General features: G+C 49.1%; 1 protein-coding gene across 14 annotated transcripts in view; it reads right to left on the bottom strand.

Moving 5' to 3' along the window:
* The window catches only part of KANSL3 (KAT8 regulatory NSL complex subunit 3), a 125,411-nt gene that overhangs the window by 76,257 nt on the left and 23,916 nt on the right, over window positions 1-25,238 (bottom strand). For 7 of the 14 annotated variants that reach the window (XR_010598585.1, XM_065584317.1, XM_005279233.4 and 4 more), the window contains exons 8-18: window positions 24,749-24,850; window positions 24,560-24,631; window positions 22,044-22,118; window positions 20,950-21,107; window positions 18,980-19,043; window positions 18,208-18,408; window positions 14,521-14,677; window positions 12,160-12,237; window positions 3,293-3,481; window positions 1,265-1,349; window positions 85-239 (exon numbers count right to left, since the gene is read on the bottom strand). Coding sequence is in view for 13 of the 14 variants with exons in the window: in XM_065584317.1 (XP_065440389.1) it covers window positions 85-239; window positions 1,265-1,349; window positions 3,293-3,481; window positions 12,160-12,237; window positions 14,521-14,677; window positions 18,208-18,408; window positions 18,980-19,043; window positions 20,950-21,107; window positions 22,044-22,118; window positions 24,560-24,631; window positions 24,749-24,850 (1,336 nt within the window). In the remaining variant the exon portion in view is untranslated. The remainder of the gene's footprint in view (window positions 1-84; window positions 240-1,264; window positions 1,350-3,292; window positions 3,482-12,159; window positions 12,238-14,520; window positions 14,678-18,207; window positions 18,409-18,979; window positions 19,044-20,949; window positions 21,108-22,043; window positions 22,119-24,559; window positions 24,632-24,748; window positions 24,851-25,238) is intronic. The other 7 variants (XM_065584319.1, XM_024110481.3, XM_065584321.1 and 4 more) reach the window with 3 other exon arrangements.

Genomic DNA, 25,238 nt, shown 5'->3' with positions numbered 1-25,238 from the left:
CAGGTTAGAGCAAAGGTGCAGGCAGGGAAACACACGACTAATTCCCCAGATCCATCTTGCAGGCATGAAGAAAGAGGCGGGTACCTTGGAGCGTGTTGCTAGGCTGTGCCTGCCTGCAGTGGGCGCTGCTGGCCACCAGCCTGCTCTGCAAGGAATGGAAGGCGCTGGGAGCTGTGCTGCTAGGGATCATGGCTGAGGGGGTAGAGCTGAGGGAGGGGGTTTCCGCCACAGAATTCAGCCTGGAAAACAAACAGAGAAACACGGCAAATGCACTCCAGTAACCAACAAACTCCAAGGGGATGTATTTCCAGGACAAAGATTGCAGCCAGGGGGTCAATTGCAGCCCATAGCTACTCTTCTGGAAGGGCTGGTTGAGGTTGAAAACTGTACTGTGGTGAACTCAAAACAGCAGCAGCGGCTGTGCCTCCATGATGGGAGATAGAAGCACGCACAAACAGAGTAGGATGTCTATTTCTGAAATGAGGGGTGACTGTAGCCCTCTGCCCCCATGCCATACTGACCGGGTGTTATACACAGACAGACTCCACCTTTGGAGTTAAAGGGACTTCTCAATTTAAAACTGTTTTTATTTTCCAGATCCTGACTCCAGTTCCTGGTTAAAGGAAGGGCTGCCGCTCTGAGGCATACAGCAAACCAGAGCAGCACCATGGGAGATGAGAAGACTAAAACAGCATTAGATGCACAGCAAGAACACACACACCCCACCCTGGGGGGGGAAAGGGGGTATTTCAAAGGAGAATTACTTTAAATACTCCTCCAGCCCTGGGGAGCAAGAGTTTGGCAGCAGGCAGGGCTGCCGCACTGGCAGAGACAAGGGCCGGGCTGGGAAGATTCTTTAAGGACAGGAACTGGAGTCCAGGTTAAGACAGAAGATGCAGGGAGAGATAAAGCAGTGCCAGGGTCACAAGAGATCAGGAGGTTTGAATCTATCATTTCAATCTTTGTCTCCATCATATAGAGAGAGATATACCTACCACCGGGACACCCTCCCCGCTACTCCCCTCGCTCTGCCAACACGTCTCAGGACTGCCCTGCAACAAGTCAACACCCACAAGGGGTAGGTTCCAGGAGGTTGGATGTCTCCTGTATCTCAGGATTCAGACTCAGAGCTGGACATCTGACATGTCCTTTCACACTCAAGGTCTGAGGAAGTGGCAAACCCTGGAATCACTGCTCTCTGGAGCCTGGCATCGGCTCAGCTCTCTCAGAGCTCCACAGATTAAAAATAAAACGATACACTCACTTGGGGGTGGTAAGTAATCCCGAGAGCTCCTTCACGCCTGACCCAGACTGGCCTGCGGTCACGGTGGGGAGCTTTCCTGCCACACCTGTGGGAAATAAAGAAAAACAAGAGACGTAAAGCTCTGCCCTATTCCAGCCTGTGGGGAATCCCCGCGATCACACACGACCCAGTGACACAGAGCAGTGCGGGGGGAACCGAGCTCATCCTGCTGCTCGGAGCACTTTTTAAAGGAAAGCTCCAGTGCAGACCCAGATATTTTCTAGCACGTTCTAGGAGAGCGAGTCGTTCCAGAAACATCAAACCGAATAGAATCACTAATAAAACCAGGAAGTTGCCATTGCGACAATCTCGTGATGCACAATAGGACTGAGGAAATCAGCTTCAACATTGGAAAACACTGGATACCAGGTGCTCAGCACAGGGATGCAAGCATCTCTGGTGACGTCCACTAATCCGCTTCTACTAATCCTCTCCTTCACTCGCACCCCCACTTCCTCCTTGCCAGATTATTATTATAATACAATTCTACTGCCTCGATGGATCATTGAGCACATGCCGGTTTTCTAGTGGTTGATTTTGTAAGCATTCTATTGAGACACTTTACAAAATACACAGAAAGGCCGGTGAGTTACAATATTTGTTTATTGCGGTGTTTGGGATACAAATGCGTTTGTCCTGTGTATTCCTCCTGCTCACGCACGGTAAGAGGGAATTCTTGTTTGGTTCATGTTTACTTCTGCATTTCATTTTTTTTCTGTGAAAAGAAATAAAGTTTTGAAAATTAAAAAAAAAGTCCAGGAAATCAGAGACTTTCAAAGCTGTTGAAGGTAAGCCACAATATATTCATTAGTTAATTTTCACAGTAAAACCAACTGTTAAATTAACCAAGAAATGTTGCAAAATGGATCGATTTACTTTACAGCTTTGAAAAAATCTCTGATTTCCCAGGGCTTTGGAATGGCGTGCTGACCCTTTCAGCTCTACACCGCACACTAATTTTGCTCACTCACAATTACCTTTAAGAGTTATTTTTTGGTGCTCCAAGCAGAAGTCCTAATATGCATCAACCTGGCCTACCACAACAGAGAGTTTCCTTCATGTACCGTGGTTACAATAAGCAAACAAAATTCCTGGCCTCCTCTCCAGTGTTGAAGGGAAACAAAGCTGAACACACTACAGCTCTCTCTGGACTGCAGCTCACCAGGTTGCAACTCATGTCACAGCAGGGTTTTTCTAACCCAGGAGAAGACTGGAGAAGAGTTGGGTTTTGCACATGTACATATAAAAGGTGTATTTGACAGGCCATTGCAATGCCCAAGTGGATCAGCAGAGCAGGAAACTATTCTATACCGAGAATACACAGAGATTCTTCCAGTGGGAGCCAACATCAAATCCCAACATGGCTCTCCCTTTATGGCAGGAGCGGGTCCCGGATGAGATCTTTGCAGAGAGATTCCAACCTGTTTGGGAGTCCTTTGTTGTCACTTCTACAGCATCAGGGTATGAGGGACACTTAAGCAAGCCACAGACTTACAAAACCGAACCAGACCAAGTGTCCCTCAAGACCAGCATCCTGCATCCAGCAATGGCCTGAAGCTTCAGAGGAAAGTGAAGAGACCATCTCCCTCCCAACTCAGTAGATGGTACAATGTCATACATGGAGGGGAAACTCCTTTTTGCCCCCCACACAATCAGCCTTTCACCCTGGCACATGCAATTTGAATGACTCTCTAGAACCGAAGTTTATGCCATAGGCTCTGCTGTGTATCTATTAAGGGACTTCAATCCCCAGCCTTCCCCAAGCATCCCTGCGCACCAAGTCGCTGGCACCTGGAACCACTTAGACTGCCTGCCATGTCTAAATCCTTAAAGAAGAAGGTTCCTACTACTTTGGCTCCATCTTTGTCAGCAGTCAACATCCTCATACCCAGAGCTGGCCTGGGACACACCAACTACCTGCTCTCCATGTAAATGTCACTGAATGTAAATGTCTCTGGTTTAAAGAGCAGTTCTGGAACTGGGACTCACTTTCCGGCTGTGCAACGAGGGGCACTCCATTGCCTGTGCCAGCAGCTTCCCCATGGGAGACAATGGTCACCTTGATTTTGGCTCGCTTGGAGGATTTGCTGCAATGGGTCGGGCTGGGGGTTTGATGTCTCTTCAGCTGCATTCGCACATCTTCTTTCTCAGTCCCTTCTGGCTGCTCTGAGACTGGAACTGGGGGAGACAGAAGCATATATTTGAAACCAATACCTGGTGCCTTGAGCATAATTCCAGCACAGATGATAATGCAATATATACCCAGAGAGGGACACAAACCCATGCATATTCTCCACAGCTTCCTTCATGCTGCCCCCTCCTGCCACCCATACACCAGGACTCAGACTCTAAGGTCAGAAAGGACCATCATGATCATCTACACTGACTCTGGCTGAGTCACTGACGGCCTCAAATTATGGTTTAAAGACATCCAGTTACAGAGAATCACCATTGACACTGGTGTAAACCTGCAAGTGACCCGTGCCCCAGGCTGCACCGGAACCCTAAGGCCTTCAGCCCCACAGCACAAGTTGCTCCCGCTTGAACCCCCGGGCTGACTCTGTGACAGCCAGGCCTGGCCTTTAGGCCCTGCTCTGCAAACTGCTGAAGTGCAGGAGCCAAGTGAGAACATGAACGGATTGTGTGAAACCCTCCTGACTAGCTCAGCTGCCCCCGTCAGATGCTGCGTCGCAGGCTGCTGGTGTTGAAGGCCTGTCAGGGCTACAGCAACCTGGGTCTGCCTCTCCGTTTTGTGTTTTGACGTAGGGAAATTGCAGGGCGAGGAAGGTGTGACTGGGCAAGGAGGGGGCCTACACCGTGATCCTTGTGAGATTGAGAGACTTTATGGCCTGCCGGGCTGAGGTTTGGGTTTTACTCAGACTCTTAGAAACCAATTATCTACTGGGCTCCAGCCATATAAAAGGGCAAGACTGTCCAAGTTCCTGTGTGTGTGTGTGAACGTGGTGCTTCTGGAGGTCAAAAAGGGACACCAAGAGCCCTCAAGCCAGTTGGGAACCACCTCAAGAACTTGGAAAAAAGCAGCAAAGACTGGAGAGAGATCTTGGGTGAGATTTCAGATCTCTCTGAAAGCCGAGAGAGACACAAAAGATATTGTTAACATTTTTACAAGGCATCTGTGGAAGAGTCAGGTCTGAGTTTAACTTCAGCTGTTGAGGTAGCTCCTGAAAACTACCATTGGACACAGGAACATGTAGGAAGATGCCCCTCTGAGAATTACAGGTCACTGGCATGGGCTCCTGTAAAGAACCTTCACAACAAATTGGTATTTGATTAAAGGTCTGCCAAAGAGCTGTTTGAAAATAGTGCCCATTATTTACCTGGACCGGACAGGGCCATATTTACTGCAATATTACGGAGTCTGTCACTGTTTGTGGGCTGAGCAAAGGGACTAGCAGCACGCCAAGGCTTCAGCATTTGGTTGATTTGTTTCCTCTGTTTTATATTATTTTCCTTATTCTAATCCTTAAATACAGTGAAAGGCCCTGTTGTGCCAGGTGCTGCACAGACGCTGAGGTGGACACAGGATTTTCAGTATAGAATCTAGATGTTTCAAACTCAGGCTGCTTCCTGGGAGATTTTGGGGGAGGGCCCAGCAAGACCCAGGGAAATGGAAGTTGGTTACTGAGGGCTGGTCTATGTTGCCTTAACTACAAAATTTCACATCCTGTGCAATGTAATTAACCCGCCCGAAGCCCTGGTGTAGACACCACTAGTCGACAGAAGAGGTGGGTTTACTACGGCGCTGGCAGACCCGCTTCTGTCACTCTAGTGAGTGTGAACATGGCAGCAGCCCAGCTGCAGCGCTGCATCTGTGCCGCTGTAGCATTTCTTGCATAGACATACCCTGAGCCAGCCCACAGAACAACACTTCATACTAAACACGCAAACTTTTCTGCAGAGTCCCCCATGACAGTGACATGGCAGAAGGGGACGGATGAAGCTGCCCTGGGCTCAACTCTAATAGCACGTTTCCAGAATGCCCTGTGTCGAATTTCCCCCAGCTCCCTTCACCAGTGCTTTCTGCACCCCGTTTTCAACCATGTCCGGGAGGCCTGGCACCTAGGGTACAAACAGGGAACTCAGGCACGAATGACGTTTGCTGAGGAGACAACCTCAGCTTGTCAGTAGTTGGTGGGAAATTCCTTCTTGACGCCAAATATGGTGACCAATTCGATCCTACGCATTTGGGCAAGACCCACCAGCCAGACACCCGGGGAAGAATTCTCTGTAGTAACTCAGAGCCCTCCCCATCTAGTGTCCCATCACCGGCCACTGGAGAGTCCTCTCTCTCCTTACCACTCACGTCTCTAACCCAATTTCCCCGTGTGTCACAACCTGCTGCATTTAGAATGAGCTCTTCATATTCTAAGGCAGCACAGTCTAAGGACCCTGTCTTTTTCTGCACTGAAGCACAGTGCAGGCTTATCACTCTATGAACCACCGCAGTAATAATGCCCCTTACCGAAGTGTTTTTCATTTCCAAAACACAATGCAAATACCAGCCCCCCATCCCATATCCCCATTTTACCCATGGGGAAACTTGTGGCCCAGAGAGAGGTAAAGTGACTTGTCCAAATTCACAAAGTCTTTGTCAAAGCTGAGACTAGACCTCAGCTGCTGACTCCCGGTGCTCTGCTCCAGCCGTCCCTGCACTGCAGCGCATATTGCTAGACTCCAACATTCATTGCTTTGCAAGAGTCAGTTCTTTATCGTGTTTCCTGGGTGCTCACCACCACAACTGTGCAGCTCAATCATTCCTGTACGTACCCTCGCAACGCCCCTGCAAGGCAGGGTAACACTGTTATCCCCAAGGTACAGATGATGAACTGAGGTCCACAAAGACTAAGGCCCAAATCCTTCAAGGTATTTAGGTGCCTAATTCCCATTGATTTCAGGATTGAGGCTCTGTTCCTAAGTGGCAGGCCCAAGGTGACACAGAGCGTCTGTGGCAGAGCTAGATCCCCTGCCTCTGTCCGATATCCTAACCTGTCTGGCCTCACATAGGCAAGCCGAGAATTCCATTTTTCTGCTCAACAGTTCCTTTGTACCTCATCCTCCCGCCCCGCCCCGTCCCAGCACATCTGTTCTGTCCTGAGGCCTACTCTGTAAATTCTCTGGAGCACACACCACCGCTCCTAGCAAAATGGGACCCTCATCATGCCTGGTACCCTGGGCACTAGGGGAACAGAAGTGATAATTAACCACAAGACCATCCTTCCTCAGGACCACATCTTGCCCATTTGTATTCCACTGTTGATCTGTAACTGCATAATCTCAATTTGGAACCCTGGAGTTCATGGCTTGCACCATGGTGTCCATCTCTTCACTGGAGAAGTAAGCCTGGTGCAGGAGAACGAGCCAGGGTGATGAAATGAAGGCCGGCCTTCCAATGCAAAAGGTGCAATTCTAGTGCTCAGAAAGGGAATTCCCACCACACCTGGTCTCAGTCCACGCTGGGCTAAGGGGCGATAGGAGTAAGGTACATGATACCAACCCTTTGCAAGCACTTTGGAGGACAGGATTAGAACTCAGAATGACCTGGACAAATTAGAGAAATGGTCTGAAATCAGCAAGATGAAACTCAATAAAGACAAGAGCAAAGTACTGCACATAGGAAGGAAAAATCAAATGCACAACTAGAAAACGGAGAATAACTGGCTAGCTCATAGTACTGCTCAAAAGGATCTGCGGGTCACTGTGGATCACAAACTGAATATGAGCCAACAATGCGATGCAGTGGTGAAAAAGGCTACTATCATTCTGGGGTGCATTAGCAGGAATGTGGTATGTAAGACATGGGAGGTAATTGTCCCGCTCCACTGAGCACTGGTGAGGCTGCAGCTGGAGTACTATGACCAGTTCTGGGCGCTGCACTTGAAGAACAATGTGGATAAACTGGAGAGAGTCCAGAGGAGAGCACCAGACATGATAAAAGATGTAGGAAACCTGACCTGTGAGGAGAAGTTACAAAAACTGGAGACATTGAGTCAGTCTTGAGAAAGGAAGACTGAGGAGAGACCTGAGAACAGTCTCAAATACATTAAGGGCTGTTATAAAGATGACACTGATCAACTGTTCTCCATGTTCACTGAAGGCAGAACAAGTAGTAATAGACTTAATCTGCAGCAAGCAAGATTTAGGTTAGAGATTAGGAAAAACTTTCTAACTCTGAGGGGAGTTAAGCTCTGGAACAGGCTTCCAAAGGAGGTTGCAGAATCCTCATCACAGCAGGTTTTTAAGAACAGGTGGGCAAACACCTGTCAGGTTTGGTCTAGGTTTACTTGGCCCTGCCTCAGCACAGGGGGCAGGACTAGGTGACCTGTCACGGTCCCTTCCAGCCCTGCGGTTCTAAATTCAAGAATATACAAAGCCTGCAAAAAGTCACTGAGGTAGTTAATTCCTTCTCCTATGGGGGTGGCGGAGGAGGGGCGGGTGTGTAGAAGAAATAGTCTGTCCTTGGGGTCCAAGTTCCTTACTGAACAGCCTTCATCCTCCTGGAGATAAATGACACCACTTTGCAGGAGCAGGTCCCCTGACCTACTGCTGGGGGAGAGTGCAGTTGAACCACTTTACTGCTAAGCATTTATTTGCTGGCACTGCTCTAACCCAATGCAAGCATCAATGCATTATTATCTTAGCACCTGCACCCAGGGTCCTGCTTTGAGGGAGCAAGGTGGGGTGCTGACTGCTAACAGACGTGCAAAGCTTAAATACCTTCCCCAGCACTGTGAACATGTCCAGTGAATGGAACTACCCAGAGAGTTTCTGATCACCTATGCAAAGAGATTACAGGCATCAGTTCCGCTGTGAAAGCCCCTGAGACCGCCTGAGCATCAACCGCACCACACAGCGCCATCAGCTGGGCAGCACCATGAAATGGCACCTGCAGGGGGAAGTGATGCTACTACTCCTCAAAGCATCCATGATAGTCTGTAGGAACCAGTGATCAAACACCCGCCCTTGCATTCTGCACGATCAAAGCCTCCTTCATTACATGGTTACTGTGGCGCACACAGACTCCTGTTCTCACAACAGATGGGAAGAGCTCCCTGTGTGCTCAGGCTTAACCCCCAGGCACCAGCTCTCTGAGCTATAGTTAGACATACCTATTGCTCCCACTTCACCATGGCTTCCCACCACGCTGCTCTCCTGCAGCCAGGCTGAATTGCTCTCCTCAGCCCCACTGACGCAGAAGCAGCCGGGCTGAAAGACAGTGTGACCAGCCCTGGGTTCACACTAGCTACTGTAAAAAGTAGCTGTCTGGATATGTGGACTCCCTACTCAGACCCTACGCCACCAGCACTCCCAGCTATCTCCGTGACACCACAGATTTCCTGAAGAAACTACAATGCATTGGTGACCTCCCAGAAAACACCATCCTAGCCACCATGGATGTAGAGGCTCTCTACACAAACATCCCACATACAGATGGAATACAAGCTGTCAGGAACAGTATCCCTGATGATGACACAGCACAACTTATTGCTGAGCTCTGTGACTTTATCCTCACGCACAATTATTTCAAAATATACCTCCAGACCAGTGGCACCGCTATGGGCACCCGCATGGCCCCACAATATGCCAAAATTTTTATGGCTGACCTGGAACAACGCTTCCTCAGCTCCCGTCCACTCATGCCCCTTCTCTACCTACGCTATATTGATGACATCTTCATCATCTGGACCCATGGGAAGGAGGCCCTGGAAGAATTCCACCATGCTTTCAACAGCTTCCACCCCACCATCAACCTCAGCCTGGACCAATCTACACGGGAGGTCCACTTCCTGGACACCACCGTACAAATAAGCAATGGCCACATTAACACCACCCTATACCGAAAACCCACCGACCGCTACGCCTACCTTCATGCCTCCAGCTTCCACCCCGGTCACACCACACGATCCATCGTCTACAGCCAAGCACTGAGGTACAATCGCATCTGCTCCAACCCCTCAGACAGAGACCAACACCTACAAGATCTTCACCAAGCATTCTCAAAACTACGATACCCACACAAGGAAATAAAGAAACAAATCAACAGAGCCAGACGTGTACCCAGAAGCCTCCTGCTACAAGACAGGCCCAGAAGAGAAACCAACAGAACTCCACTGGCCATCACCTACAGTCCTCAGCTTAAACCTCTCCAACGCATCATCAATGATCTACAACCCATCCTGGACAATGATCCCTCACTTTCACAGACCTTGGGAGGCAGGCCAGTCCTCGCCCACAGACAACCTGCCAACCTTAAGCATATTCTCACCAGCAACCACGCACCGCACCATAACAACTCTAACTCAGGAACCAACCCATGCAACAAACCTCGATGCCAACTCTGCCCACATATCTACACCAGCAACACCATCACTGGACCTAACCAGATCAGCTACAACATCACCGGCTCATTCACCTGCACGTCCACCAATGTTATATATGCCATCATATGCCAGCAATGCCCCTCTGCTATGTACATTGGCCAAACTGGACAGTCACTACGCAAGAGGATAAATGGACACAAGTCAGATATCAGGAATGGCAATATACAAAAACCTGTAGGAGAACACTTCAACCTCCCTGGCCACACAATAGCAGATGTAAAGGTAGCCATCTTACAGCAAAAAAACTTCAGGACCAGACTCCAAAGAGAAACTGCTGAGCTCCAGTTCATTTGCAAATTTGACACCATCAGATCAGGATTAAACAAAGACTGTGAATGGCTATCCAACTACAGAAACAGTTTCTCCTCCCTTGGTGTTCACACCTCAACTGCTAGCAGAGCACCTCATCCTCCCTGATTGAACTAACCTCGTTATCTCCACACTGATATATACCTGCCTCTGGAGATTTCCATTACTTGCATCTGAAGAAGTGAGGTTCTTACCCACGAAAGCTTATGCTCCCAGTACTTCTGTTAGTCTCAAAGGTGCCACAGGACCCTCTGTTGCTTTTTACAGATTCAGACTAACACGGCTACCCCTCTGATACTAGCTACTGTCAGAGCTGCCAGTGGGCAAATCCAATGTAACCACATGAAGGCATTTTCCCATAAAGTGCTGGATGGCAGATACGGAGGTGCCCCTTTGATGGTGTGGAACACTGCACACCTGGATCCTACTGATGCTGCCTGTTCGATGCTCCAGAAACAGGGTGAGGGTGGTGAAGCACTGGAATGGGTTACCTAGGGAAGTGGTGGAATCTCCATCCATAGAGGTTTTGAAGGTCAGGCTTGACAAAGCCCTGGCTGGGATGATTTAGTTGGTTATTGGGTCCTGCTCTGAGCAGGGGGTTGAACTCGATGACCTCCTGAGGTCCCTTCCAACCCTGCTATTCTATGATTCTATGAGGCTGCTGCCAATATGTCCCAGGGAAAAATCTCTTCCCATCCGGAGAGCATGCGAGCAAGAATCACCCCAGTTAAGCACTGAATCCTTTTTGTGCCTGTGAGCTGCTGTTGTGTATTCAGACCCTGTGGGGAAGTGCAGAGCTACTCTGTTGAGTCACCCAGGCAGCCTGACCAGGTGGACCTCATTACCTCCAACGCGGTAGTAGAAAAAACAAAGTTCTCAGAGGCAGAGCTTAAGGGAAGGAGAACTCAATAAGTAATCAGCCTAGACTAGGACCTGCTTGTCTATACAGTCCTGCTTGGCTTTGTTATATCACTTCTGGATACAGCCAAACCCCAAGAAGGGAGTGTCTGGACAATAACCAATTGTGTGTGTTAGGCAGAGAGAGGGATGGGAACCTCCTGGTATCTCAGAGAACCCAATTACAGCACCCCACAGTGCCACTGGTCTCCAGCTAATTATCCAGAGCTTCATTCATCTAGACAAGAAGCCACCAGCACTATGCCATGATGAACCATGCTTTACAGAGAGGTGTTCCTCTATCACACTCGCACTCCCCACATCCAGGGGACACCCACTCTGGCACTGACGGGTCATGTCATGACAAAGCAACTCACGTTAGAGAGAGATCCGGGTATTACTACAACTGAAATGTCTCCCAACCCTCCCACCAGCCTAACCCTGCTAAAATCCTCCTTCAGATCTTTGTCACCCACCTCTTCTAACCTCAAGTCCTTCAGCTTGACTCCACAGCAGGGGCCAATGCCATTGGAGGCAATGAAGTTGCATCCATTTAGCTGAGCTATGAATCTGGTCCCCTCATCTCTAGGTCTCAGAGGCTCTGACATACAGTAGCCAGTGTCTTCCTTCAGTCCCATCCTCCCACTATCAACAGTGGCTTCCTATTCATTTCAGGATCCAATTCAGCACTGCCTTCCTGCTTTCCCAAGGAGTCCCTCGCCCTACCTACCCACCCCTCTGCTGTTCCTCCTCCAACTCTCCATGGGTTTGGAAAGATGCTCCAGCCGGCCTCTTTGAGCCACTAAGCAGCCCCATCTCTGCACCCTCAACAGGCTGTCCAAAGCACTTTCCCATACCATGCATCAAGGAAGCGCCTTCCATGTCAAAAGCACAACTGCCCGTGCTGGGGTCTGCATCTCAGCCAGTCAGACCCAGCACACAAAGGGTTACGCTCCTGACCACAAGAAGCTGCCAGGTCACCCACATGATTCCACAGTCCATCAGAGCAAACCACTGCGAAATCATGTCACTCCCAGGGAACATTTACCTGCCAGAGAGAGGGAAAGCCAGCGGAGGGGTGCGGCTGTTTTGCTTCAGCTCCCACTACAGCAATGAGAAAGCAAAGAGCAGAGAGAGGGGAACTACACGCTGGAACACCCCCCAAACCAGTGCAAGGAGGAGAGGAAGGTGATGGAGGAAAGCCAGAGGAGGAAGGAAGCGGAGAGAGAGAGGAAGTGAGGAGATACTCACCAAAGAGACATGAAGAGGTGCCAGGAGGAAGAACTTTCCTCACCAGCATGTTTTGTTTCAGAAAAGCAGCAAACTGAGCTGAAATGAATCAGAGAGAATTACAGTATCACAGCTGGCTCTCACTGGGGGGGGAGGGGACAGGCAGGGGGCAGGCAGCTCTGCAGCCACCACTCACTCTCCAGGACCCAAACTGGCCAGCAGAGAGCTCTGCAGACCCCACTAACTCTCTAGGACCCACAGCTGGCCCGCGGGGAGCTCTGCACACCCCACTCACTCCCTGGGACCCACAGCTGGTCCGCGGGGAGCTCTGCACACCCCACTCACTCCCCTGGACCCAGAGCTGGTCCGCAGGGAGCTCTGCACACCCCACTCACTCCCCTGGACCCACAGCTGGCCAGTGGGGAGCTCTGCAGACCCCACTCACTCCCTGGGACCCACAGCTGGCCAACCCAGTGGGACCCACTCACTCTGACAGATGGAAGACAGCTTCGTGATGCAGCCTCAGGGCATCTGGAGACAGCACTGACTGATCCCCGAAACTGCAATGCATCACACCCTCCTGGAAAGGGGCAACAGGTCTGGAGACATCCCTCTCCCTCCCTCTGAGAGCACTACCAAACTACACACCATCCTTCCCACAGCCCCCTGACTGTCCCCTGACTACCGCCTCCAGGGAGCACGAGCAGGCTTGAGATGTCTAGTATTGGAGCTGTGCACACAGACGCCCTTCAGCTAGTCACACTGGGCATCTCTGAGCTGAAATGCTGGCAATGACTGGAAAACAGTAACTAGTACACGCAAACATTCATTGCCACAAAACTTCGATGAACCTCCCTCTCGACTGTCTTTACCCTGCAGAAGTATCTGCCAAGATACCCACCACAGAGCCTTCTCTTGCTTAGTTCCCTTCACGCTCTCACCAGGAACTTGCTCCTATAGCTAAAACATAGGTCGGAGCAGACTTCAACGGTTCTTGCATTGCTCTACTATGTGGGAGACCTGGACTCAAGTTCCAGTCTGCAACCTACTGTGAACCAGAGAAAGAATGCATAGAACTAGCAGGAACACAGGGCAATGCTGAAGGGGAACTGGCAGGCCTGTTCGGATCTGTCCTGAGCAAAGGAAGCAAGAAAGATTGGAGACTGGAGAACTACTTCCCAATTATCATAGAATCATAGAATATCAGGGTTGGAAGAGACCTCAGGAGGTCATCTAGTCCAACCCCTGCTCAAAGCAGGACCAATCCCCAACTAAATCAATAGTGTTTGCCAGGAGGGCTTATCTATGGTCCATCCGTGACAAAATATTATTCACAAGTTCCAGAGGAAAACATACCTGCCACTCCACTGAGAGACAAGGCAGGGGAGGTAATATCTTTTATTGGACTGACGTCTGTTGGCGAGAGAGACAACCTTTCAAATTTATACAGCGCTCCTGTTCTGGTAACTCAAAAGTTTGTCTCTCTCACCAACAGAAGTCGTTCAATAAAAGATATCATCTCACTCACCTGGTCTCTCTAATATCCTGGGATCAACATGGCTACAACAACCTCACCTACACTGACAGACCACTGACTGTCAGACCTTTCCGACCTCTTTCCCCGCACAACTGAAGGTGCAAGATCTTATCATCCCACAGGACAAAAAACACGGCTCAGGTTAGCCTTTCCTTCTTGGTGGCTGGCCCTCCCCGCCTTCTAGACCGGGGTAGTCAATTATTTTTTGTCAATGTCCAAGATCAAGCTTCAGTCATGGTCCAGATTCCAGAAAAAACAACAACAATGATGATGATAAGTAAATAAGATTTTGGGGTCCGTTCAAAAGCATCTGGCAGTCTGGATTTGGCCTGCGGTCCGCCTACTGACTACCCCTGCGCTAGACCCTCATCTTCATCCTGTCTCAGTGGCCTGACCCACCCCAACCACCCTTTACTCCCTAGAAAAATCTTCACCGATACAAACCACCAACCCATCAAGCGCTCCCAAATGGATGTGCCCACACCCACTGGGCCGACATTCTACAACTGCACGATGATTTGGCCACCAGGACGGGCAAAGACCCTTCCCAGGCTCGGCAATAGCAAAACAAAGGCCTGTAAGTGACTCACCCTTTTATGGCACAGAGACTACCATTTCCTGCCCAAAGTCAGCTCCCATATGCCACTGCTTAGGAGTGACAGTGCATAGGGCTTGAGCTGTGGGGAGACTGCCCCATCTGAATGTCACACGGCCAAAGGAAGTTTGCAGACTTTAGATTAGTCCTGCGGGGCAAAATATGAGCATAGCAGGACAGTGACACCCACCAAGAGGCTTTACCAGGGTAACAAGGAGGAAGCAAGTGGAGCAAGCTGCTGGAGCGTTACCTTGTGCCTGCTTGTGTGTCAGGACCCCGTCTGTTCTCTGCACATGTCTCTTCAGAAGCTGGGTGGCACCCATCTGGCTGGACTTCTGGACAGATGACACAGCAGCCATTTTGGTTTTGGGACTCGAGGTGGGGCTACTGGAGACACTGGACATATCCTGCCCAAACGAGAAGGGAAGCCCCATCCAGTCAGGTTTCCATGGCAGGATGCAGCGATGGGTTATTCACAATGCTTGGTGTAGCAATTACTTTACATCTCCACAAATCAGTAGTTCCCACTTGACCCTCACAACCCCCGATGACCAAGCTTGATATCACCATCCCTGTTTTACAGATGGGGAAACTCAGGCATGGAGGGCAGGTAACCTGCCCAAAGTCACACCAGGAGTCAGTATCAGAGCAAGGATTAGCATTCAGGAATTGAAGCCTCCTCGCCCGGCACTCCGACCCCCAGGCCAAGCCCCCCCACCAGCACTCCGACCCCTAGCCCAGGCGCCCTCCCGCTTATATACCAATGCTAGAAGTCTAAATAACAAGATGGGTGAACTAGAGTGCCTCCTATTAAATGAGGATATTGATGTAACAGGCATCACAGAAACTTGGTGGAATGAGGATAATCAATGGGACACAGTAATACCAGGGTACAAAATATATCGGGAGGACCGAACAAGTCGTGCTGATGGGGGAATGGCACTATATGTGAAAGAAGGCGTAGAATCAAATGAAGTAAAAATCTTAAATGAATCAAACTGTACCACAGAATCTCTATGGATAGTAATTCCATGCTTGAATAAGAATATAGCAGGAGGGATATATTACCGACCACCTGACCAGGATGGTGATTGTAACTGTGAAATGCTCAGGGACATTAGAGAGGCGATAAAAACAAAAACTCAATAATAATGGGGGATTTCAACTATCCCCATATTGGCTGGGTACGTCACCTCAGGACGGGATGCACAGATGAAGTTTCTAGACACCATAAATGACCACTTCTTGGAGCAGCCTGTGCTGGAATGCACACGAAGAGAGGCAATTCTTGATTTAGTCCTAAGTGGAGCACAGGATCTGGTCCAAGAGGTAATCTACCTGAACTGCCATAACATAATAAAATTTAACATCCCTGTTGGGGGGGTAGGGGGAGAACCCACCACAGCAGCCCACCACAGGTAGCATTTAATTTCAGACAGGGGAACTACACTAAAATGAGGAGGTTAGTTAAACAGAAATTACAGTGCAAAAAGTGAAATCTCTGCAAGCTGCATGGAAACTTTTTAAAGACACCGTATAGAGGAACAACTTAAATGTATGCCCCAAATTAAAAAACATAGTAAGAGAACCAAAAAAGTGCCACAATGGCTAAACAACAAAGTAAAAGAAGCAGTGAGAGGCAAAAAGGCATCCTTTAAAAAGCTGAAGTTAAATCCTAGTGAGGAAAATAGAAAGGAGCACAAACTCTGGCAAGTGAAGTGTAAAAAAATATAATTAGGAAGGCCAAAAAGAAATTTGAAGAACAGCTAGCCAAAGCTTTAAAAAGTAACAGAAAAAAAATGTCTTAAGTACATCAGAAGCAGGAAGCTGCTAAACAACCAGTGGGGCCACTGGACGATCGAGATGCTAAAGGAGCACTCAAGGACAATAAGGCCATTGCAGAAAAACTAAATGAATTCTTTGCATCAGTTTTCACACCTGAGGATGTGAGGGAGATTCCCAAACCTGAGCCATTCTTTTTAGGTGACAAATCTGAGGAACTGTCCTTGATTGAGGTGTCAATAGAGGAGGTTTTGGAACAAATTGATAAATAAAATAGTAATAAGTCACCAGGACCAGATGGTATTCATCCAAGAGTTCTGAAGGAACTCAAATGGGAAATTGCAGAACTAATAACTGTGGTATGTAGCCTATCATTTAAATCAACTTCTATACTAAATGACTAGATGATAGCTAATGTGATGCCAATTTTAAAAAGGGCTCCAGAGACGATCACAGCAATTACAGGCCGGTAAGCCTGACTTCAGTATTAGGCAAATTGGTTGAAACTATAGTAAAGAAAAGAATGATCAGACACGTAGATGAACACGATTTGTTGGGGAAGAGTCAATATGATTTTTGTAAAGGGAAATCATGCCTCACCAATCTACTAGAATTCTTTGAGGGAATCAACAAGCATGTGGACAAGGGGGATCCAGTGGATATAGTGTACTTAGATTTTCAGAAAGCCTTTGACAAGGTCCCTCACCAAAGGCTCTTAAGCAAAGTAAGCTGTAATGGGATAAGAGGGAAGGTCCTCTCATGGATTGGCAACTGGTTAAAAGATAGGAAACAAGGGGTAGGAATAAATGGTCGGTTTTCAGAATGGAGAGAGGTAAATAGTGGTGTTCCCCAGGAGTCTGAGTTGGGCCCAGTCCTATTCAACATACTCATAAGAGATCTGGAATAAGGGGTAAACAGTGAGGTGGCAAAATTTGCAGATGATACAAAACTACTCAAGACAGTTAAATCCCAGGCAGACTGCAAAGAGCTACAAAAGGATCTCTCAAAACTGGGTGACGGGGCAACAGAATGGCAGATGGAATTCAATGTTGATAAATGCAAAGTAATGCACATTGGAAAACATAAACCCAACTATACATATAAAATGACGGGGTCTAAATTAGCTGTTACCACTCAAGAAAGAGATCTTGGAGTCATTGTGGGTAGCTCTCTGAAAACATCCAGTCGATGTGCAGCGGCAGTCAAAAAAGCGAACAGAATGTTGGGAATCATTAAGAAAGGGATAGATAAGCAGAAAATATCATATTGCCTTTATATAAATGCATGGTATGCCCACATCTTGAATACTGCATGCAGATGTGGTTGCTCCATTTCAAAAAAGATATATTGGAATTGGAAAAGATTCAGAAAAGGGCAACAAAAACGATTAGGGGTATGGAACGACTTCCGTATGAGGAGAGATTAAAAAGACTGGGATTTTGCAGCTTGGAAAAAAGACGACTGAAGCGGGATATGATAGAGGTCCATAAAATCATGACGGGTGTGGAGAAAGTAAATAAGGAAGTGTTATTTACTCCTTATAACACAAGAACTCGGGTCACCAAATGAAATTAATAGGCAGCAGGTTTAAAACAAACAAAAGGAAGTATTTCTTCACACAACCCACAGTCAACCTGTGGAACTCCTTGACAGAGAATACTGTGAAGGCCAAGACTATAACAGGGTTAAAAAAGGAACTGGATAAGCTCATGGAGGATAGGTCCATCAATGGCTATTAGCCAGGATGGGCAGGGATGGTGTCCCTTAGCTTCTGTTTGTCAGAAGCTGGGAATGGGCCACGGGGGATGGATCACTTGCTGATTACCTGTTCTGTTCATTCCCTCTGGGGCACCTGGCATTGGCCACTGTCAGAAGACAGGATACTGGGCTGGATGGACCTTTGATCTGACCCACTATGGCTGTTCTTATGTTCTTAAGCCTTGCAGGAAACCTTAATATGCAACTCATCTATTTTGGAAGAGCCATTTGCCACCATGTGAGCAGCTGACACCTCCATAAGCACCCCTCTCTCCCTCCACACTGACATCATCTCTGTGCTCTCACAGCCTGGCTCCTCAGTGCAAAAACAGCCCACAAAATGGTCATTCAAACACAGGCCTTCCCCAGCTCCACATCCCAGAGGGCCAGTCCCTACCTCTGAGCCAGAAGGCGAGGCCGGCACCTTGGCTGCTGGGGAGGTGGGACTGCTGGTTCTTTCTGGCAAGTCAAACGACAGGTCCCTCCTGGTCAAGTCACGTGGTTTCTTCTTTTTCTCGGCATCGAGGTCCCTGGGGTCGGAGCCTGAATGGTTATCCGCGCGGGTGAGGACTCCGGTCAGGAAGTCAGCTATTTCATCCTACACAGGGGTCAGACGTCTCTTAACAACTAGCCTCCACGGTTTGCCTAGAAGCAGCTTCCAGTTACTGCCCTGCTAGGGTGCAGGGAATTTAGCTTAATGGTCTAAAGAAATAAATACTAAGATTCCAGGAACAGAGCGAACAGCCTGGGCCTTGCTGGATTCTACTCCCCTCAGACCTTTCCAGCTACGCTGCTCAAGACAAGAAGAATTTAGCTAGTTTTAATGTTACTAGGTATTGTGTTAAAGCTTAATCTTGGTGGCTCTCTGGGAACAGGAGGGGAATATGCCGCTCTCCGTACCATGAAAGGAAGAACCACAAACACTTGCTTCCCCAGGCCAGTCAAATGCAGGACTATGGCCCTGATAGCAGCATCCAAAGGGTTAACATGTTAGGACTACTGATTTTACCTTGAGGGTACTTGACAGCTATGCTGTCAATGATTTCACTTGCCCACCCACCCCTGCCCAGTCAATCTAGGCAGCAACACTGGAGCGCGTGCTCATGGAGACGATTGGGCAGTCACGCTATGGAGGGGAAACTGCTCCGAAAGATCTCTCTGCTTGTTACCTGGATGCATCTGTCCACCATGCTCTGGGTCAGGCCTTCCGCCTTCTTTTTGGCTTTGCTTATCCTATTTAAAAAGGTGGGCGAGTCAATAGATGTTCATTCTTCCCCCCTTTCCCTTGCCCCCACCACGCTGTGGCCAACCTTCTTAGCTTGAAAGCCAATAATCAAATGAGGGTTTGCTGTGTTACTGAGATTCCACCAATAGGAAGTAGGGGCTAATTAGCTCGAGGAGTGCTTAACTCAAGGGCTCCATCTGCTGGACACAATGTGCCAAGTAGAGCTGGGTGAAATTCAGATGACAGTGACTAGAAAAGGAGTGAGACTATCACCTGGTGATAAGGGCAGACACCTGGGAGGTGCTCAACTCAAGTTCACATCCCTGCTCCAATGACTATTTATTTAATTTATTTATTTATAACAAGTGGAACAGATTCAACAGGAGAGACTGAGAAAACCCTACACCAGCCTATCCAGTATCCCAGAGGCTAAGGCGCTCTTCTGCAATGTGGGAGACCCAAGTTCAAACCCCTTCTCCCCATGGGGCAGAAGGGGGAATTGAACCTGGACACTCACCCCAGAGAACCGTAACCCCTGGGTTCAAGGTTATAAGGGCTCAGCTGCCCTTCCTCCCCCAGTCTGTGAATCTAGTCCTCCTTGGCTTTTATCAAAATGCCTGAAATCAAAAAAGTTGGATTGAACCAAAACACGTTGCTTTGACACGAACATTTTTCTACTTTTTGATTCAATGAAAATTTCCAAACAAAAAACTGGTTCTGCTTCCACCCGAGACGAATTTTTTTTCAATGTTTTGGATTTGCCAGCGAAGCAAAAACTCCATTGTTCATCCAACTCTAATGCTGAGCGCCTGGCGCTCCCATTGGCTGCAACGGGAAATGGCCCGGCAGCTCTGAAATTCAGGCCCAAAGCTTCCTCAGAAGGGCTACATGCACCTTCGCCCTTCAAGCTTCATTTTCAACGCTGTTAGTCGTTCATTTTGCATTTCACGCCCCTCCCCAGTTTTCTGATCATTCCTATTATAGGCTCCTACTTACACGTAACAACTGTCATGACAGCGCCTGCATAAGTTGGCCGCCAGGCCTGATTCTCCTCTCACATTCGTTTTACAGCAGTACAGCTCCGTTGATATCAATGGGGTTACTCAAGATTTACACCAGTGTGATTGGAGCAGGTGGCCCATGGCTTCCTGCCAGTCCCACAGCACCCTTTCTCCGGCTGACCACCTCCCAAAGGAGTGCCCTTTAGGATACTGCAAACTGCCAAAATCCACCTCCAAGAGCAGAGCCAAGAATGACTTGGAAAAGGAAAGCCTACAGAATTCAGGCTCTCTGGCCTTTCGCAAAGGGGATATTTGCTGCACGCAGGACTTTCAACTTGTCAGCGGAAAGGAATGCTGTAAATCGGCTGCAGTCTGGCACCCCACACGCACCCATCAGCCCCACGTGACGAATGCTCAAAGCCTGTCAGGCCTGGAAAACTGAGTTTGCCATTTGCCCATGGAACAGACAGAGCCTGGATGGCAGGAACAGCACAAGCTTCCCGCAGGCACTGCCCTGCCTGCCTGCCTCCACCTTGATCTGGAAAAGCATGACTTATAGCCACAAAGAGGACAGTACATTCTCTATGGCCCACTCAAGCTCTGACTGCCACAAAGTCACCAATGTGTGCCAACTGTGAAGTGGACATGTGACCACTAAGAGCTGGACCACGTCTTACCAACTCATTCCATAGCTGTTTCGATGGCAGTAAGTTTCTCCTCCCAACCTGGGCCTGATTTAACTTGACTACCCAGGAATAAAAGACTCTTTATTCTGTCAGCCATCCAGTCCCCATCTAATTTCAGAATGAAGTCCTAGAATCCTCTTGCATGGCCAATGGGCCCAACCAGACATTGCTCAATGCTTCTGGAAGACGGCATCCCAACAGCATGGGACTATGTCACAGAGCCATACCTCAGATTGTCATCAGCTCCTCCCACCACCACCAGGCTGTTATCAGCTCGGATTTTCTCTCGGAAATCTTCCATAGCTTCAGTGTTGCACTGCAAAGAATTCTGACCAACCACAAAGAGAACTGGGGTCTTCATGTCCAGAAGGGGGTCATCCACATCCTGCAGGAGCGTGGGACAACGAGACATTTTAAAACTGAAGGACAGAGGGGCCATTGGGTGATGGAATATGAAGGCCCGGGACTTAACGACTTTTATGGGGCAAGTAAATACATTTATACTGAGCCAGAAACTCAGATGGTCTAAATCGGTGTAGTTCCACTGACTTACACCAGCTGAGACTGACCCCCTATCAAAACAGCCACTCTCGCTGCATTTTCCCCTGTCACTGCTGTAGCTACCCAAATGCAATGCTAGATTGACTAACATGCAATAGTAAGTCGCAGGCCTGTACCAAGCAGTCTCACGACTTTCCAGGTTATGCCCCAAAGGGGATTTTCCCAGTGGGAAAATGTGGCCCTGAACAAGGCTTTGGTACAGAACTGTCCCCTGTATGGAACTCCCTGCCTTCTATATGGAGGCAATACAGTGCCTGGGCCTACTCTTCTCACACAGCCCCCAAAGCTAGTCACCTGAGTGGCACCAGGGTCCCAAGGTCACACCTGAATCAGTCTCAGACAGGCCAGCTAACAAAGGAGCACATCAGGCCACCAGATAAGTCTGCCTAAGTCATTCTTGTTGCTGGGTGCAAAAAAAGATGAGATCAACAACTGTTTCTGGAGTGAGGCCTAGGAGAGGCTCTAGAGATGTGTTACAGGCACACACCACTGCCGTCACACCAAGGATGCAGTCAAACCCTTGAGCTCCTTCCCTCCCAGACTGCCCCACCATGATTCACTGCCCAAAGCCCGGATTGTTGGCTCTCCATCACCCCAAACACTAGATGGGCTCAGACACACTTGAAAATACTTGCAGGTGAAGAACCAAACTTCAGACCCTTGCTCTTCTGGCTGGACTTTAAAGCAAGTTCACAGGTCCAGTGGCCTGGTTAACTAACCAATCCCAACTTCTGAACTCTGACGCCTGCTTTGGGCTTACCCCTCTGGGCCCATCCACTGTGAGCAGAGGGAATCCAAGGCACACAACTGCGGTGACATACTCCATCACTGAGACCTAGAGAGACCAGCAAGACAGTATCATTACCCAGAGCTCTCCCAGAACAATCCAGCTCAGCGTCAACGTAGTTCGCAGAGCCCTCGCTGCTGGGCTCCCGCCATGGCACACCCCTGGCTTTGACAATACCTCCTTCTAGCAAAGATCTCAAACTCCTCATTTGCCTGTGCCCAAAAAGATGGAGGCTGCAATACAGGATCTCAGGATGGGAGGGAAAGGAGAGAAGCCCTTTCAGGGTTGGGCTAAGATCCCTCTAAGCTGCGTGGCCACGCAGCTGTCTATTAAGCCCTGCGCAAGGGCTTAGGGCTGCGGTGGGGAGAGATGCCTCTCCCCCAGCACAGAGCTGCCACGGCCAGGGGAGAGGTATCCCTCCCCGCCGGCCCCAGCGTGGACCTGCTCCAGACTTGCCATGGTCGGGGGAGAGAAGCCCGTCCCTTGGCCCAGCGCAGGCCCGCCGGAGCTGCTGCAGCCAGGGAGAGGCGCCTCTCCCCCTGCCCCGAGCTGCTGCAGCGAGAGTGCTGGGGGGAGTCCTCTCTCCCCACCTCAGCCTGCACTCCCAAACCCCTCATCCCTGGCCCCACCCCAGAGGCCACACCCCAAACCTCTCATTCCCAGCCCCACCCCAAAACCCGCATCCCAACCCTCTGCCCTAGCCCTGATGTGGTGTCATACATCACCTCCATATTGGTGCACATAACAAAATTCATTCCGCACATGGACGTAAAAAATGAGCGGGAACACTGAGGCTGTGTACTGACAACAGGCAGACCACCAGTCAAGGACAGACTTTTAATCATAGAGTCACCCATAATCCTAGGAACAGATTACTCCAAACATCAGCTCAGCATGAAGCTGGGAATCTAGGAATACAAGGCTTTACTTGGTGTGATTGCCAAATAGCAAGCTTCTTTCTATCACCCTGAAGTTAGATTCTTCCTAAGCTGTCTCTCCCTCCCTACGACCTGGATCTCCAAGCAGCTCCACCCCACCCCCCGTCATGCCACCCTCAGGTTTCACGCTCTGGGCCTGTATTATTGCTTGGAGGACAGAATATTCTCCTCCCAAAAGCGGCTTCCTCTTTTCATCTCAATTTCTGCACTAAGCCACCTCCTCCTGGTGGAGGAGCCCTCTCATCTCTCTACCCGATGAAACATGCAGGCTAGACAGGGTTTGCTACCTAGCTGCCCAGGGTTAGGAGGAGGGAGGTCAGATGTGTGGAAGTTACACAACAGGAATTGCACAGAAGCGCCATAATCCCTCCAGGAAGTTTGTTCAACCCTTAGCGTGTGTGCATGGGCTGTGATTTTAACTTTATACACAGTGCAGTAGAATCACCGAGTTACGAACCCCTTGAGAATGGGATGTTCGTAACACTGAAAAGTTCATGACACTGCACATAACGTTATGGGTGTTCTTTCAAAAGTTTACAGTTGACCACTGACTTAATGCAGCTTTGAAACTTTACCATGCCGAATAAAAATGCTGCTTTTAACAATCTTAATTTAAATGAAACAAGCACAGGAACAGTTTCCTTACCTTGTCAAATCTTTTGTTTTAAAAAAAACCCTTTCCCTTTAGTTTTTTAGTTTATGTTTAACACAGCACTGTACTGGCTTTTTTGTGTCTGTGCTGCTGCCTGGTTGTGTACCTCCAGTTCCAAATGAGGTATGTGGTTGACCGGTCAGTTCATAACTCTGAGGCTCTATTGTACTTTACCCCACCCCCTTCTTGGTATTGTAGTGCTCATGCGGAGATTGCAAGAGGAAGGGAAAGCACAGTTATTCTTCTCCCTTGCCTGTGCTCCTGGAATACAGAACCTCCCTTGAAGACACCGAGCCTGATTCCCATAGCCCACTTTTGCCCGGATGTAAGTGCAAACTGAACTCCAAGGGGCGGTACAAGAGGGCAGATTCAGGCCATCTGCTTCAATGAGTGCTTCATGTTCTAGAAGAGAAGTGGGTCCTTTAACTCCAATACCCTGCCAGAGTGACATATCTGGAACAGTCCCATATACTCACTGGGCTGCAACCATGTATCAAACCCCTACACTGGCATCTCCAACCCCACTCTTACCCATTGCCCTAGTTTGCCTTATCCAGTTCCCCACCGGCCACATCCATCCCAACTGCCACTAATCAACTTAACTTGCTCATCACCACTTGAACATTCAGTAACACGGAGGGGGGAGGCAGGTGATGGGCCACACAAGTGCCTTTGGTCTGGTAATACAAGAGCCAGGGAATATCAGGGTTCCTCGCTGTTTTATAAGTAGCTTGGATAAACCTGATGGCTGCTCTGTTCAGTTGCCACCCATGCCCAATCCAGCAAGGGGCCAAGCGCCAGGAGGGCACGTGGGAATCAGAGCCAATCCAGGTGACTTTTATTTAAGAGGTACATTGTAAAATGGCCTCTGATAGGATGCAAGACAAGAAGTTACTTACATGACAGGCCACCAAGGCTCCTGTGTTCCACCCAATCAGGATGATCGGCTTGTGAGTGAAATGGTTGTGAATCTGGCCGAGAAAGAAGAGGGAATGAGAGGAAAGGCAGCAGAACAGTGCAAGCACAGAGAAGGTCATGGGTGTTAGTGGCATACGGTGCAGGCCCACCTAGGCTGCACACACACTTACCTCCAGCACTTTGCCTCTGACTGCACCAATCATGTGTTCAAGACACTGCAACACTCCCACCCCGCTACCATTATTCAGCAGGTGGGTGGCAACAGGGATCACCTGGAACACAAGCCGCAAAGAGAGCACTGTATAAATCATAGCAGTTCCACTGTGGAGCAGCATGTCCTGATGGCCATTCACAGGGACGCACCCACTGGGGCGAACACACAGAGTCAGGACTCAGGGGTTTACTGTCATTCCCCGACCAACCCACCCCTCCTGCTACTGGCTTTCCTCCTATAGTGCTGATGTAGTCAATGCATAAGGAAGGCTTGGAGCAGCACTTCTCCCAGGCAGAAGACAGGCTACCAGACACCAAATAACGCCTTTCCCCTGACCTGTTTATACTGAAGAATCCCAGCCACACGCTCTTCAATCCACTCAATTGGGCAAGCCCTGAAGCAGAATCATGTGCTAGGACAGTAGGTCTCCTGCTATGGCCCATGGC

This window comes from Chrysemys picta, chromosome 2 (assembly GCF_011386835.1).
Source record: "Chrysemys picta bellii isolate R12L10 chromosome 2, ASM1138683v2, whole genome shotgun sequence".
Taxonomy (NCBI): domain Eukaryota; kingdom Metazoa; phylum Chordata; order Testudines; family Emydidae; genus Chrysemys; species Chrysemys picta.
This window is presented reverse-complemented; position numbering and strand designations above follow the sequence as displayed.